This window comes from Sparus aurata, chromosome 12, assembly GCF_900880675.1.
Source record: "Sparus aurata chromosome 12, fSpaAur1.1, whole genome shotgun sequence".
NCBI lineage: Eukaryota > Metazoa > Chordata > Actinopteri > Spariformes > Sparidae > Sparus > Sparus aurata.
Genome location: NC_044198.1, coordinates 29,709,176 through 29,726,759, shown reverse-complemented (window position 1 = coordinate 29,726,759; position 17,584 = coordinate 29,709,176). Strand labels below are relative to the sequence as shown.

At 43.9% G+C, this 17,584-nt stretch overlaps 1 protein-coding gene across 1 annotated transcript in view; it reads left to right on the top strand.

The window, feature by feature from the left end:
- Positions 1–17,257, top strand: part of LOC115592686 (glycerol-3-phosphate acyltransferase 3-like) — a 47,042-nt gene extending 29,785 nt beyond the window's left edge. The window contains 14 exon segments of the mRNA XM_030435732.1: positions 1,801–1,878; positions 1,881–1,915; positions 2,049–2,115; positions 4,077–4,303; positions 4,305–4,366; positions 5,339–5,413; positions 9,964–10,053; positions 10,144–10,237; positions 10,421–10,536; positions 13,570–13,625; positions 13,727–13,812; positions 14,543–14,671; positions 15,412–15,491; positions 16,517–17,257. Of these exon segments, the coding sequence (XP_030291592.1) occupies positions 1,801–1,878; positions 1,881–1,915; positions 2,049–2,115; positions 4,077–4,303; positions 4,305–4,366; positions 5,339–5,413; positions 9,964–10,053; positions 10,144–10,237; positions 10,421–10,536; positions 13,570–13,625; positions 13,727–13,812; positions 14,543–14,671; positions 15,412–15,491; positions 16,517–16,652 (1,331 nt within the window). The 3' untranslated portion in view covers positions 16,653–17,257.
- Positions 17,258–17,584: the final 327 nt, after the last annotated feature.

The window sequence follows — 17,584 nt, the reverse complement described above, 5'->3', positions numbered from 1 at the left end:
GTTTGGCTCTTCTGTTCTCAGTGAATAGTTTATTACAGTCATATACATTGTTTTTATTGTATTTTTTTTTCTCACATATATTCCTTCACTATATGGTTGTTTCATGTTAGAGTCCGTCTTAAACTATTTATTGAATCCTAAATGTATATATAGTTTGCTTAATGTTCTTTTCAATTGTCTAGGGACAGGCTCTAGAAGATTTATTAACTTCTGTAAACTCTGTACAAGGAATTTCCTGTTGTTTTGTGAATTTTATTATGATGGTGTACCCTTTTAAATATAAGACCAATAATAATAATAATGATAATAATAATAATAATTTAATTCAGTGGCGTAGATTTGTTGGTCCACTTCTTACCAGGAAAGGTTCATTGGAACGCCACTCAAAATGGAAAATCCTACATCCCTCAGCCCCCATGAATCGATAGTTTACCGACATTGCACAACAATGGCAGCGCACATGGGAAGTGGGTAGAGTGTATTTTCAGTCTTCAGGAGTTAGGCTCTAGCAGATAGAATATTTCGATACATTAACAAGTATAAAAGTACTGTAGAATCAATTAAGAAAATATATATAGTGGCGTCTTTTAGCTTTTAGTGTTGATTTTCCTTCCTAGAATGCCAAAAGCCAAAGACACATCATTTTATGACGGTCTGTCAAGTTTTTTTGATGTCTTTGCACCAACTTTCAACCAGAACATCTTGACCTCGACGCTGTAACACGGCATCGGACTCAACCCTGGCTTCTGATTGGTTGAAAGATATAACATGCTGTCTTGTTCTTGTTAAATTAGTTAATTGCAGCTATGAAGGCTCAAGATCACACTGGTCTTTGACTGGCTTTATATGCACAGCATGCCGCTCCTCCCGTGCTTATCATACTTGTGGAGTGTGGGTTTTAAGGATTGTCAGTAAAAGTTTGAAAAGTGATGCTTAGGTAGGCCTTTTTAGGAACAAGACGGAGCCGTACTAACAACATATACTTCCCCTCCATGATAAAAGTCTAGATAGGTTGTCTGTACAAACCACAAAAAATCTCTAATGAATGTATTCATCATCCTGATTATTCCTGAGTGAATCATCTGTCCAACAGACACGTGCATCCCAACTGTGACATAAAATCTCTGTTTAATATGAAGTGATAAACAGTGATGTTAGTTTAAACACAATGTTTCAAGTCAAGTTGCTGGATGTCTGAAGTATCCTTCCAACTCCAACATGATGTCTTCCAGTAGCTGTGTAATCAGCTGGATAATGCGCAGCTGCTCTTTATTACAAATAAACCCTGTCAAGTCCTGCGTCAGCTAGTTTGGTGGAGCTGAGCCCGCTCTACATTACTCATTTGGTAATGACATTAGGAAGTCACACTCGCAGTATTAATTTGCCTGCAGGATTCCCAGTGGATTAAAAATGAGTCCCTTCTGGCTAGACTTCAAATTCCCACCAGACTCGCTTGAAATGATCTGACATGAAATCAAGAAGAATTTAGTTGTTTAGTAGTTCAGGAAAGGAGAGAGTAGTGACGTGGACACGAGAGACAGGCCTTGTGTTGTGATGCTTTGTAGAAAGCTCTCTGTGTTGCCCGGTAACTGATGTCACCGCACACAGCTCAAACACTGGTGTGTGTGTGTGTGTGTGTGTGTGTGTGTGTGTGCATGCGCTTGCAAATGAAGTGTGTTCTTGTGCATCTATTTTATTTTGAATTTTTCCAAAGGGATGGTGTTTGTTTGATGACTGTCCACTATTTGTAGTTTACTATTAATGTTTGATGTGTGTGTGTGTGTGTGTGTGTGGCTGCAGGTGTTTTCCAGGTGTGGGTGTTTGTGGTGGTGTTTCTCATCATGCTGCCCGCCATGTTTGGCCTCTCTCTGGGGGTCACGGGGTCTACATCCAGATCCTCGTCAGAATCCTGGAGGTAACTGACACTGTGGGACTGTAGTTGTGTGTCCTCAGCAGAACTCAGCTCTTACTTCAGATGTTTGTTCAGTTGTGAAATGTGCAGCAGGAGTATGAGGTCAGAGGTCATCTGAGAATAACTGTGTTTGCAGTGGGCCACGTTACGGATCCAGAGAGGACGGCAGGAGCAGCCCAGCGTGCCGGTGCCTCTGCCCAACGGTGAGTCCAACACCCAGCCCGACCATGACTGGTAATTAACCATGATAAGCTGAGTCGTTAAAAACATCACCATGAAACAAAGAAAGAAATGCCTCAGAGTGAATAAATGTTGATGAAATAAACCATCCAAGAAATGATCAAAGCTACTTTATGTTGTTCGTAGGTAAATCTGTGACTGACACAGTTACTGTTCACCTGTGAAGACGTGTAGCCAGTGATGCCAGTGACATCACAGAACTGATTAATGAATGTATCTGTAATCTGATGACATCTTTTCTTCCTGTAACTTAACTGGAATACAGTTTCCTTTTATCTTTATCCTGATGACATGTGTTCAGTTAATCCCTTAACTTGACCCTTTAATTAAAAAGGTGTCTGTGAGTTAAAACATCAGGATGTAGTCAGATACATGAATGTGTTATAATCAGTTCCTCACACTGTAATCAGACTACAATCCTACCATCAGCATATTTGTGTCTGTGCGTGTGGACGATGAGATAGCTTTTAAATTCAATTACACTCTTGTGTACTTATGTACTTTACACGAGTATTTCCATGTTATACTACTGTGTACGTCTGCTTCACTTTATCTTTGAGGTGAATCCCAAATTTAACCTGTGAGGAGCATCTTCACATTGTGGTGTTAATAAGGATCTGAAACCATCCTCCACCCTCCACCCTCCACCCGCCTGACGCTGAGGTTCAGCCCGGACTTTAACTCAGACGGACACTGTGAAAATCATTCAGGAGACTTCACGAGTCAGTCATGAGCAGCAGCAGTTCCTCCTTCGTGCTCTCAGGACATTGTGTTCTGCTGTATGAGGGATTTGTTTCAGCTGCACACAGAGATCATGTGACGCTGTGTGTGTGTGTGTGTGTGTGTGTGTGTGATGAGAGCAGCGTGAAACACACATGGCTCGTCTCAGGATGATGATGCAACAGAAGATTGCATAACTTTAGTCAAATAGACTGACATCAGTTTCACAGTGGTGTCTACAGTCTGAGGAAGCTCGTGCATCAGAAACTCTTCATCACATGATGGATCATATTCAGACGTTCTCAGTGATTTGAGAACCAGCTCATGTATCAAACCACAGAGCCTCCTTCACCGCAGAGATCAGAGTCATGGACACTGTTCAGGGGAAGCAGAGCTGTATGTTAAAGGGTTAACTGTTTGTGGGAGGTCAGCGTCCTCGTGATCCTCCTCTCAACATAACGTACACTGTTCCTCTGCTGCATGCATTTAATCTCATTTCAAGCTTTAGAGGGAGTTCCACGGTAGAAACAGCAGCTACACCTCGTTGTTCAGGAATACAACCATCCAGCAGCGTATTATTACTATTACCAGTCAGAACTTAACAACACAAAACACGTAGTCCAGATTGTATTTAGTCATATTGTGACGTTACTCTCTGAATTAATACCCTGAACATTCCTGCTGAGTGAAATCCTGTTTGGTAATGAACCTGATTCAGATTACAGGTCCAACTTTTTCTCTTCCTGTGTTTAAATACACAGAGTGATCTCAGATTTAGTTAATGAGTCACATGTTACACAACACAGTGAACCAGACTGATGTATGTGTACTGGTGAAACATTCATTCATCCACCGCTCCATTTAACACCTGTTAGCTTTACTATTTCTTTATTTGAGTGGATTACTGGTGTGAGATACAGAAATGTAATGTCAGAGTATACACTGGTGGATCAGTATCAATAAATGTTAGTCGAGAAATGTTTAATATGTTTGTGGACAACTTTAACCCACCAAAACAACAACACAGAAAAATTTATTTCTCTTTTTAAACTAAAAGACACTGAACCATTAATGGATACATTGAGAAATTATTAGTAGTTTCAGCCCTAAATTAACGTTAAATTCACAGTAAACCTGCATTAGTGGATTCTTCTCACCTGCTGTGAGCTGACGAGCGCTGACGTGTTCTGTGATTGTGTCCCAGGGATCATTGAGCGAGCGGGGGGCTCGATGCAGGAGGAGATGGGGCCTCTGCGGAGCTCTTGCTCCCTGTCCGGCAGGGAGTTTGCTCTGAGCGACGCCTTCTACTTCTGCAAGAAGGGTTTGGAGAGCATCGCGGACGACCAGGTGACGCAGCGCTTTTCCTCCGAGGAGCTGGCCTCCTGGAACCTCCTCACCAGAACCAACCAGAACTTCCGCTACATCAGCCTCCCGCCTCACCGTCATCTGGGGCTTCGGGGTCTTTGTCCGATACTGCGTTCTCTTCCCTCTCAGGTCAGTCAGCTCCTCTGGGAGACGAATGTGCAGGTATGGACATGCTCACAGCACTTGTGTCTGACAGGTCTGTGTGGAAATAAATTCACAAATAACAGCAGCCATAGTTAGTTTTCTCTGCATGTATTCTGAGCTCAGCCTAACAGACAGAGTGAAGGGCTCAGAGGAGAACCAGAACCAGAGCTGCATCAGGGACTGCTGGAGTTCAGTTCAGCACTTTACATCTAAATGTTTCAAAGGTACAATCTGTAAGATACAGCCAGAATTTAATGTAATTACCAGAATGTGAAGAGACAACAGTCTACTGAGGTTAGCATGCTCATAAGTCAACAACAAAAACTCACTAAATATCAAAGGAAATATTTTGACTCCTATTTTCATTATAAACAGAAAAATCCAACCGTCCACTCAAGTTTCTGTCTCTGACTGAACTCAGACCAGTTTAATCTGCTTGTTAACTCATCGTCAGACTCACTACATTCAGACTGGACACAAACTGAATCAAAGTCTGTCAGCTAACAGGAACACTTAGCTCCATGGCTAACTGAGCTGCACGCTAACAGCAGCTAGTGGCTTCGGCCAATAGGTGGTCATATCTTACATGTTGCACCTGTTCAAAGTTGGCGCCACCATTGATTACAATGAAAGCTGCTGTCTGGATGCAAACACTCTCCACACTGAGCGTGCTCAGTAGAGACGTCATGCACGTCTTCTATAGGTAGAGCTAGCTCACTTCCTGTTGGCACCCACAAACATGAACAGGATAAACTAATTGAATCATATGACGGTTCTACACAGATCACATGTTATCGGACCAAAAAGGTCGAATTCTGATCAAGCAAAGAGTCTCTTCAGTCAGTTTCACTCCTGATGTTAGTAGAACAACCTGACAGTGAATCTGGTTCTCCTCGGGCCTCCTGCTGAGACCTGTTTATCACGTTTATTCAATAAACCAGACTTGTGTTCCTGCAGGATTACCTTGGCCATCATTGGCCTCTCATGGCTCGTGATTGGAACAGTTCTGGTCGGATTTCTGCCTGAGAGCAGGTACAACATCAAACCACAGCATCAAACCACAGCAACAAACCACAGTAACACAACAACAAACCACAGCAACAAACCAGAGCAACAAACCAGAGCAACACTGCAACAAACCACAGCAACAAACCAGAGCAACAAACCAGAGCAACACAACAACAAACCACAGCAACAAACCACAGTAACAAACCACTGCAACAAACCACAGGAAAAAAAACACTGCAACAAACCACTGCAACAAACCAGAGCAACACTGCAACAAACCACTGCAACAAACCACAGTAACACTGCAGCAAACCACAGCAACAAACCACAGCAACACTGTAACAAACCACTGCAACAAACCACAGGAAAAAAAACACTGCAACAAACCACAGCAACAAACCAGAGCAACAAACCAGAGCAACACTGCAACAAACCAGAGCAACAAACCAGAGCAACACTGCAACAAACCAGAGCAACAAACCAGAGCAACAAACCAGAGCAACACAACAACAAACCACAGCAACAAACCAGAGCAACAAACCACAGCAACAAACCAGAGCAACAAACCAGAGCAACACAACAACAAACCACAGCAACAAACCACAGTAAACAAACCACTGCAACAAACCACAGGAAAAAAAACACTGCAACAAACCACAGTAACACAACATCAAACCACAGCAACAAACCAGAGCAACACTGCAACAAACCACAGCAACACTGCAGCAAACCACTGCAACAAACCACAGTAACACTGCAGCAAACCACAGCAACAAACCACTGCAACAAACCAGAGCAACACTGCAACAAACCACAGCAACAAACCACTGCAACAAACCACAGTAACACTGCAGCAAACCACAGCAACAAACCACAGTAACAAACCACTGCAACAAACCAATGCAACAAACCACAGTAACAAACCACTGCAACAAACCACTGCAACAAACCACTGCAACAAGCCACTGCAGCAAACCAGAGCAACACTGCAACAAACCACTGCAACAAACCACAGTAACACTGCACCAAACCACAGCAACAAACCACAGCAACACTGCAACAAACCACTGCAACAAACCAGAGCAACACTGCAACAAACCACTGCAACAAACCACAGTAAACACTGCACCAAACCACAGCAACAAACCACTGCAACAAACCAGAGCAACACTGCAACAAACCACTGCAACAAACCACAGCAACACTGCAACAAACCACTGCAACAAACCACAGTAACACTGCACCAAACCACAGCAACAAACCACAGCAACATTGTAACAAACCACTGCAACAAACCACAACAACACAGCAACAAACCACTGCAACAAACCACAGTAACACTGCACCAAACCACAGCAACAAACCACAGCAACACTGCAACAAACCACTGCAACAAACCACAACAACACAGCAACAAACCACTGCAACAAACCACAGTAACACTGCACCAAACCACAGCAACAAACCACAGCAACACTGTAACAAACCACTGCAACAAACCACAACAACACAGCAACAAACTACAACAACACAGCAACAAACCACTGCAACAAACCACAGCAACACTGCAACAAACCACTGCAACAAACCACAGCAACACTGCAACAAACCACTGCAACAAACCACAGCAACACTGCAACAAACCACTGCAACAAACCACAGCAACACTGCAACAAACCACTGCAACAAACCACAGCAACACTGCAACAACCACTGCAACAAACTACAACAACACAGCAACAAACCACTGCAACAAACTACAACAACACAGCAACAAACCACTGCAACAAACCACAGCAACACTGCAACAAACCACTGCAACAAACCACAGCAACACTGCAACAAACCAATGCAACAAACCACAGCAACAAACCACTGCAACAAACCAGAGCAACACTGCAACAAACCACTGCAACAAACCACAACAACACTGTAACAAACCACTGCAACAAACCACAACAACACAGCAACAAACCACAGCAACAAACCACAGCAACACTGTAACAAACCACTGCAACAAACCACAACAACACAGCAACAACCACAGCAACAAACCACAGCAACACTGTAACAAACCACTGCAACAAACCACAACAACACAGCAACAAACCACAACAACAGAGCAGCAAACTACAACAACACAGCAACAAACTACAACAACACAGCAACAAACCACTGCAACAAACCACAGCAACACAGCAACAAACCACTGCAACAAACTACAACAACACAGCAACAAACCACTGCAACAAACCACAGCAACACTGCAACAAACCACTGCAACAAACCACAGCAACACTGCAACAAACCACAGCAACAAACCACTGCAACAAACCAGAGCAACACTGCAACAAACCACTGCAACAAACCACAGTAACACTGCAGCAAACCACAGCAACAAACCACAGCAACACTGCAACAAACCACTGCAACAAACCACAACAACACAGCAACAAACCACAGCAACAAACCACAGCAACACTGTAACAAACCACAACAACAGAGCAACAAACTACAACAACACAGCAACAAACTACAACAACACAGCAACAAACCACTGCAACAAACCACAGCAACACTGCAACAAACCACTGCAACAAACCACAGCAACACTGCAACAAACCACTGCAACAAACCACAGCAACACTGCAACAAACCACAACAACACAGCAACAAACCACTGCAACAAACCACAGTAACACTGCAGCAAACCACAGCAACAAACCACAGCAACACTGTAACAAACCACTGCAACAAACCACAACAACACAGCAACAAACTACAACAACACAGCAACAAACTACAACAACACAGCAACAAACCACTGCAACAAACCACAGCAACACTGCAACAAACCACTGCAACAAACCACAGCAACACTGCAACAAACCACTGCAACAAACCACAGCAACACTGCAACAAACCACTGCAACAAACCACAGCAACACTGCAACAAACCACTGCAACAAACCACAGCAACACTGTAACAAACCACAACAACAGAGCAACAAACTACAACAACACAGCAACAAACTACAACAACACAGCAACAAACCACTGCAACAAACCACAGCAACACTGCAACAAACCACTGCAACAAACCACAGCAACACTGCAACAAACCACTGCAACAAACCACAGCAACACTGCAACAAACCACAACAACACAGCAACAAACCACTGCAACAAACCACAGTAACACTGCACCAAACCACAGCAACAAACCACAGCAACACTGTAACAAACCACTGCAACAAACCACAACAACACAGCAACAAACTACAACAACACAGCAACAAACTACAACAACACAGCAACAAACCACTGCAACAAACCACAGCAACACTGCAACAAACCACTGCAACAAACCACAGCAACACTGCAACAAACCACTGCAACAAACCACAGCAACACTGCAACAAACCACTGCAACAAACCACAGCAACACTGCAACAAACCACTGCAACAAACCACAGCAACACTGCAACAAACCACTGCAACAAACCACAGCAACACTGCAACAAACCACTGCAGCAAACTACAACAACACAGCAACAAACTACAACAACACAGCAACAAACTACAACAACACAGCAACAAACCACTGCAACAAACCACAGCAACACTGCAACAAACCACTGCAACAAACCACAGCAACACTGCAACAAACCACTGCAACAAACTACAACAACACAGCAACAAACCACTGCAACAAACCACAGCAACACTGCAACAAACCACTGCAACAAACCACAGCAACACTGCAACAAACCACTGCAACAAACCACAGCAACACTGCAACAAACCACTGCAACAAACTACAACAACACAGCAACAAACCACTGCAACAAACTACAACAACACAGCAACAAACCACAGCAACAAACCACAGCAACACTGCAACAAACCACAGCAACACTGCAACAAACCACTGCAACAAACTACAACAACACAGCAACAAACCACTGCAACAAACTACAACAACACAGCAACAAACACTGCAACAAACCACAGCAACACTGCAACAAACCACTGCAACAAACTACAACAACACAGCAACAAACCACTGCAACAAACCACAGCAACACTGCAACAAACCACTGCAACAAACCACAGCAACACTGCAACAAACCACTGCAACAAACCACAGCAACACTGCAACAAACCACTGCAACAAACTACAACAACACAGCAACAAACCACTGCAACAAACTACAACAACACAGCAACAAACCACAGCAACAAACCACAGCAACACTGCAACAAACCACAGCAACACTGCAACAAACCACTGCAACAAACTACAACAACACAGCAACAAACCACTGCAACAAACTACAACAACACAGCAACAAACCACTGCAACAAACTACAACAACACAGCAACAAACCACTGCAACAAACCACAGCAACACTGCAACAAACAACTGCAACAAACTACAACAACACAGCAACAAACCACTGCAACAAACCACAACAACACAGCAACAAACCACAGCAGCACTTGAAAGATTACGTTTCTCTGTTACGTGATGTGGGACGATGACACTGAATGTCTCCTGTGTCCGTCTCAGTGTGAAGAACTGGCTGAGCGAGCTCGTCCATCTGACCTGCTACAGGATCTGTGCCAGAGGACTGTCCGCCACCATCCAGTACCATAACAGGTCCGATCCAGCTCAGTGTGTGCAGCTGTTTGCTCAGTGGTCGCCATCATCAGACTGATTGTTACATGTGTCTCCATCTTGTTTCTGCAGAGAGAATAAACCTCAGAAAGGGGGAATCTGTGTAGCCAATCACACCTCTCCGATCGACATTGTGATCCTGGCCAATGACGGCTGCTACGCCATGGTGAGTATCTTCATCAGAGTCAGAATCAGAATCAGATTTATTGCCAAGAAAGATTTTACACCAACAAGGAATTTGTTTAAGTGAATGAGGTGCATTGAAGACAATAAACACTAAACAAACAGTGGTGAGTGTCTTCATCTTCATCTTATTCCTCATGTTTGGATGTGGTGATGTCGTCCACAGGTGGGTCAGATCCATGGAGGTCTGATGGGGGTCATCCAGAGGTCGATGGTAAAGGCGTGTCCGCACGTTTGGTTCGAGAGGTCGGAGATGAAAGACCGACACGCCGTGACCAGCAGGTGAGAGGACGCTAACAGCAGCCGGCAATTCTTCACTCGAGATCGTTTCTTATCAAATGTTGCTTGCAGTTCTTTAAATTCGTAGAAGTTATTCACTCCTGCCTCATCAAGTGATCACACATTAAAGGAACAGTTCACCTAAACCCAGTCATCTCCTCCTCCTGATGATATAAAGTCCTCCTCTCCTCCTCCTGATGATATAAAGTCCTCCTCTCCTCCTCCTGATGATATAAAGTCCTCCTCTCCTCCGATGATATAAAGTCCTCCTCTCCTCCTCCTGATGATATAAAGTCCTCCTCCCTCCTCCTGATGATATAAAGTCCTCCTCTCCTCCTCCTGATGATATAAAGTCCTCCTCTCCTCCTCCTGATGATATAAAGTCCTCCTCCCCTCCTGGATATAAAGTCCTCCTCTCCTCTCCTGATGATATAAAGTCCTCCTCTCCTCCTCCTGATGATATAAATCCTCCTCTCCTCCTGATGATATAAAGTCCTCCTCTCCTCCTCCTGATGATATAAAGTCCTCCTCTCCCCTCCTGATGATATAAAGTCCTCCTCTCCTCCTCCTGATGATATAAAGTCCTCCTCTCCTCCTCCTGATGATATAAAGTCCTCCTCTCCTCCTCCTGATGATATAAAGTCCTCCTCTCCTCCTCCTGATCATATAAAGTCCTCCTCTCCTCCTCCTGATGATATAAAGTCCTCCTCTCCTCCCCTGATGATATAAAGTCCTCCTCTCCTCCTCCTGATGATATAAAGTCCTCCTCTCCTCCTCCTGATGATATAAAGTCCTCCTCTCCTCCTCCTGATGATATAAAGTCCTCCTCTCCTCCTCCTGATGATATAAAGTCCTCATCTCCTCCTCCTGATGATATAAGTCTCCTCCTCTCCTCCTGATGATATAAAGTCCTCCTCTCCTCCTCCTGATGATATAAAGTCCTCCTCTCCTCCTCCTGATGATATAAAGTCCTCCTCTCCTCCTCCTGATGATTATAAAGTCCTCCTCTCCTCCTCCTGATGATATAAAGTCCTCCTCTCCTCCTCCTGATGATATAAAGTCCTCCTCTCTCCTCCTGATGATATAAAGTCCTCCTCTCCTCCTCCTGATGATATAAAGTCCTCCTCTCCTCCTCCTGATGATATAAAGTCCTCCTCTCCTCCTCCTGATGATATAAAGTCCTCCTCTCCTCCTCCTGATGATATAAAGTCCTCCTCTCTCCTCCTGATGATATAAAGTCCTCCTCTCCTCCTCCTGATGATATAAAGTCCTCCTCTCCTCCTGATGATATAAAGTCTTCCTCTCCTCCTCCTGATGATATAAAGTCCTCCTCTCCTCTCCTGATGATATAAAGTCCTCCTCTCCTCTCCTGATGATATAAGTCCTCCTCTCCTCCTCCTGATGATATAAAGTCCTCCTCTCCCTCCTGATGATATAAAGTCCTCCTCTCCTCCTCCTGATGATATAAAGTCCTCCTCTCCTCCTCCTGATGATATAAAGTCCTCCTCTCCTCCTCCTGATGATATAAAGTCCTCCTCTCCTCCTCCTGATGATAATAAAGTCCTCCTCTCCTCCTCCTGATGATATAAAGTCCTCCTCTCCTCCTCCTGATGATATAAAGTCCTCCTCTCCTCCTGATGATATAAAGTCCTCCTCTCCTCCTCCTGATGATATAAAGTCCTCCTCTCCTCCTGATGATATAAAGGTCCTCCTCTCCTCTCCTGATGATATAAAGTCCTCCTCTCCTCCTCCTGATGATATAAAGTCCTCCTCTCCTCCTCCTGATGATATAAAGTCCTCCTCCTCCTCCTGATGATATAAAGGTCCTCCTCTCCTCCTCCTGATGATATAAAGTTCCTCCTCTCCTCCTCCTGATGATATAAAGTCCTCCTCTCCTCCTCCTGATGATATAAAGTCCTCCTCTCCTCCTCCTGATGATATAAAGTCCTCCTCTCCTCCTCCTGATGATATAAAGTCCTCCTCTCCTCCTCCTGATCATATAAGTCCTCCTCTCCTCCCTGATGATATAAAGTCCTCCTCTCCTCCTCCTGATGATATAAAGTCCTCCTCTCCTCCTCCTGATGATATAAAGTCCTCCTCTCCTCCTCCTGATGATATAAGTCCTCCTCTCCTCCTCCTGATGATATAAAGTCCTCCTCTCCTCCTCCTGATGATATAAAGTCCTCCTCTCCTCCTCCTGATGATATAAAGTCCTCCTCTCCTCCTCCTGATGATATAAAGTCCTCCTCTCCTCCTGATGATATAAAAGTCCTCCTCTCCTCCTCCTGATGATATAAAGTCCTCCTCTCCTCCTGATGATATAAAGTCCTCCTCTCCTCCTCCTGATGATATAAAGTCCTCCTCTCCTCCTCCTGATGATATAAAGTCCTCCTCTCCTCCTGATGATATAAAGTCCTCTCCTCCTCCTGATGATATAAAGTCCTCCTCTCCTCCTGATGATATAAAGTCCTCCTCTCCTCCTCCTGATGATATAAAGTCCTCCTCTCCTCCTCCTGAAGATATAAAGTCAGGTGAAGTGTGGTAGTCCACAGAACAGTTCTGGAGCTTCACAGTAAAACAGAGTTGCAGCGTTCTGCTGAACAACTGAAGCAGCTGAGACTTGATGTAAACATCAGATGTCTCCATCAGCTCGTCTGCTGTGATCACAGTCTGCAGCAGAGAACACATCACTAACTGATCTCAGAGCAGATTTAACCCTTTATTAAGTCTTCACTGAGATAAAAGCTTTGTCAGGTCAGACGACAAGCAGACAACTTTTAAATGTTTGTTCCCTGAATGGAGTTCAGATCAATCAGAGCTGGGCTGAGATGTTTTTCCAGAACTTACCAGGCAGTCCGACTTTCTGGCTCACTTTCCTCCATGGCAGCTTGTTGATGATAAAAATCAAAGTGAAGGAGGATATTCAGCAGGAGACAACACGGCTCTGACAGCAGCCTGAGCGCTGGATGGTTTTTATCCTGATGAATACTGAGAACTTCCCTTCATGACTAACCACAGTCTGCTCTCTGTCTGCAGGCTCAGAGCTCACGTTGCAGCCAAGACCAAACTTCCCATCCTGATATTTCCTGAAGGTCAGAGTCATGTGATGATGATGGTGGTGGTGATGGTGGTGATGATGGTGATGGTGGTTTTATGGGTGGATGACTCCAGCCTGTGTGTCCGTGTGTAACAGGAACCTGCATCAACAACACGTCTGTCATGATGTTCAAGAAGGGAAGCTTTGAGATCGGAGGGACGATTTACCCGGTCACAATCAAAGTGAGTCCAGCAGATGATGTCGTGTAAAAGTTCACAGTTACACCTTAAACCTTAAGGGAGCGAAGTATAATCACACATACTGAAGGATATCATGATATGTATTAAAAATTCATTTGATCTTTTATAAACCATCACGAAAATGTTTTATGTCAAATGTTCCTTTTTCCACATTTTCTTGCAGTTGACTGTTTTCACATGAACTCTTATAATTCAACATGTGAACTGGAACTTTTCACAAGGGACCAACTTTTGTCATACTTTTATAAAAGGCTCTCTGTGTAGTTTTCAAACTGAGAATTTTGATATTTACAATATTAACAAGGTAATAATTTAACTTTTCTCCGTAAGAGAATAAACAAACTTGAAGTTCGAGAGGTGGCAGGGTCCGCCACACTTGTTGCCACATCTAGATTATTTGAATCAGTTTTAATATTCAGTCATGACTTTGTAGATTAATTCTGGCTGTAGTTCCTGGAGGTTAACTTGTTGTCGGAGACAAACTGTGTGTTGGTGGATGTCACCTCACAGTCGAAGGATTACGTGCCTGAAGTTATTTTCTTCCATAAACTTTGTTCAGAAAAGTCAATTTTATTTAACTGTTATACATTTAACTGTTATGTGTTGAGCAGCATGATGAGCTGATCTGAGTCAGGCTGAACACTCAGCACAGTCTGAGGCAGCAGTGTGTGTGTGTCGCTGCGTCTGACCTGCAGTCTGCTCTGTGTCGCAGTACGACCCGCGCTTCGGCGATGCGTTCTGGAACAGCAGTAAATACAACATGGTCAGCTACCTGCTGCGGATGATGACCAGCTGGGCCATCGTGGTCAACGTGTGGTACCTCCCTCCAATGACCAGACAGGTACAGCGTGACACTCTGTTCCCTCCACATGTTTATAGTTTGTCCTCTTTTTCTGTTACACAGAATTAATAACTAGAACAGAGAGAATATGATCAGCTGACTGGAGACATCAAAACCAAACAGTGGTTTAAAACTGTTTCTGTTCTGACTTGTGGCCCAACAAGTGAAGCAGCAGCTGGACTGCAGTGACCTGAGAGCTTCACTGTGACAAACATCTGGTCCAGCTGTTCTGCCTGCAGAGACAAAACGCTCACAGACTTCAGAATCACACGTTTGAAATCTTCAGAGACACGGAAACGTAACCACAGCGCTGATCGACACATGAGAGGAACATCAAGTAGTTATCTTAAACGAAAAATGGACAATTCACTAAGAGCAGTGACGATGAATCATCATCCACATGATGTCACCGTCAGGACACAGCAACACAGAACCTAAACATCATCCAGCCCTTTTGTTTTATCAGCTTGGATCACTTGTTCAATCTAAATCTATCAATAAAAACTTTATTTATTGTAAATGCCCACCTGCAGTACCGTCTCAGCCCACCAGGGGGCCCAGCCACACTGAGAATCACTGCTGGGGTTGATGACGAGTAGATCCAGTAGATCCAGTAGATCCTGTAGATCCAGTAGAGACTATATATGATGTGATGATAATGCATGTCTGAATGTGTATTAACATAGTGTGTGTGTGCGTGTGTGTGTGCGTGTGCGTGTGTGTGTGTGTGTGTGTTGCAGGACGGTGAAGATGCAGCTCAGTTTGCAAACAGAGTGAAATCTGCCATCGCTGATCAGGGAGGACTGCTGGACCTGGCATGGTGAGCAGAGCGGTTCTGTGGTACTTTCACTTCACAGATACTTGAAGTTCAGAAGTTGATATTATAACTACTTAACGTAAAAGTTTGAAGCTGTTCATGTTCTGTTTTACCTTTTGTTCTGAGGGATCCAATCACAAGTTGACTGCTTTCAGCTCGTCAGTCCACACCTGATATGACATGTGTCCTGATGTGATGTCACTTCCTGCTCTGTATGAAACAAACCTGTCCATCACTGAGACAAACAGACTCCATGTTTCTACTCAAAGACAGAAAGAAGTTCATGTAGAACATTTGCTGAATGAACAAGAAGGTCCAAATAATGCAGAATGAGTCAGAGACAGAGTTTCACAGAGTTCATAAAGAGTCTCCAACTCAACAACTCACTAAACTGACACATTTGTTAAGGGAGTCTGGTGACAAAGAAGTAGCCTATATTGTTCCTGTTTAGTGTCTTTGTAACATGTGACATGTTTAGATCAATAACATGTTTCTTCTTTCATAAATGGAGTGTAAATGGTGAAATCAGTGTAAACAGTGTGTTCAAACAGCTGATCAATGTTGGCAGGTAAGACTTTAGCACTTTAGACACAGAAGCAGACAGGCTGGTACAGACATGCTGCCACAAACTGACACTTTTTACAAGGAGACAAACAACTTCAGCTGAAAGATTTAATGCTGAATTTACAACAAGGACACAATGACTTACAATCTGTCACACACACAGTTTCATGATGTTTATAAAGTTTGTTTCAACTCAACAACTCTTAAAATCACCACATTTGTTAATGGAGTCTGGTGATGTTGTGTTACTGGTTCAGTGGTGGATCAGATGAAACAGACAGCGTGTTTCCTGCTAACATTGACAGGTGGAGAGACAAACACGTCTTTTACACGACAGTGAAACACACGGAGCTCTGAATGGTCTGAGTGATCGGACCTCTGCTGAGTCTCGTTCACACCTGTACTTTGAGCTGTCACCTGTGATTGGATCGCTCTGGTCTGAACAGAATATCTGTGTGTTTCAGGGACGGAGGACTGAAGAGAGGAAAAGTGAAGGACTGGTATAAAGAGGAGCAGCAGAAGATGTATAGCAGCATCATCGTGGGACAGAACGGCTTCAACTCAGCGGCACCGTGCAGCGCCGGCCCGGAGCAGCAGTGATACCGGTCCCACTGGTGGTACTGGACAATTGATACCCAGCCACATGTGGACTGGATGAACTCTGATCGACTCCTTTAAACTCTCAAAGTCTTATTTTACGGTTCAAAACGAAACCAACTCTATATTTTGATCTTTTTTAAAGTGGTGTGTGTGTAGGAGTGTGTGTCCACCAGCAGGAGGCAGCGCAGGACAACACAGCAGTCCTCCTCTTCCTCTTCCTCTTCCTCGTCCTCGTCCTGTTGTTGTTTTAAATGTCCCTGTGTTTTAAACCAGCTGCTGTGTGGATCTGATGACTGAAACAAAATGTTAACGATTGTAAAAAAATCTTCTTCATTCATATTTCTGTTCACTTTGTTTACGTTACGTTTTGACATCAGAGATACAGACGAATCTGAAAACGATGTCGTCGGAGAAGAAATATGTGTTCTTTACTCCTGCAGTGACTTTCACTGTCTAACATTTTCATCAGCAGACGTCACATTATAGTTTATATAGACTGAAACGACTTCAGGGTCGTTAAGTTTCTGTGTTCAGACGACAAACAGTCTGAAGAGAAAAACTACAATCACGAGATTCATCATTAAATACATGAATCTAAAAAGACACATACAGTCGTTTTTATTCAAAACAGCAAACTTAATGTAAAACTTCACATTTCATAAAAATAAAATATAATATAATAAACTATATTTATACAAACTAATGAAGTGGAAAGTAGACGGACAAATGTAGAAACATGGAAATATACATTTTCATTTTTAACTCCACATATTTCTCATATTTTCCAACATTATTCAGTGGTATCAACCTGCGGGTCGGGACCGGCAGGGTCGGGCCCGGTAGGGGTCGGGACCGGCAGGGGTCGGGACCGGCAGGGTCGGGCCCAGCAGGGGTCGGGACCGGCAGGGTCGGGCCCGGTAGGGATCAGGACC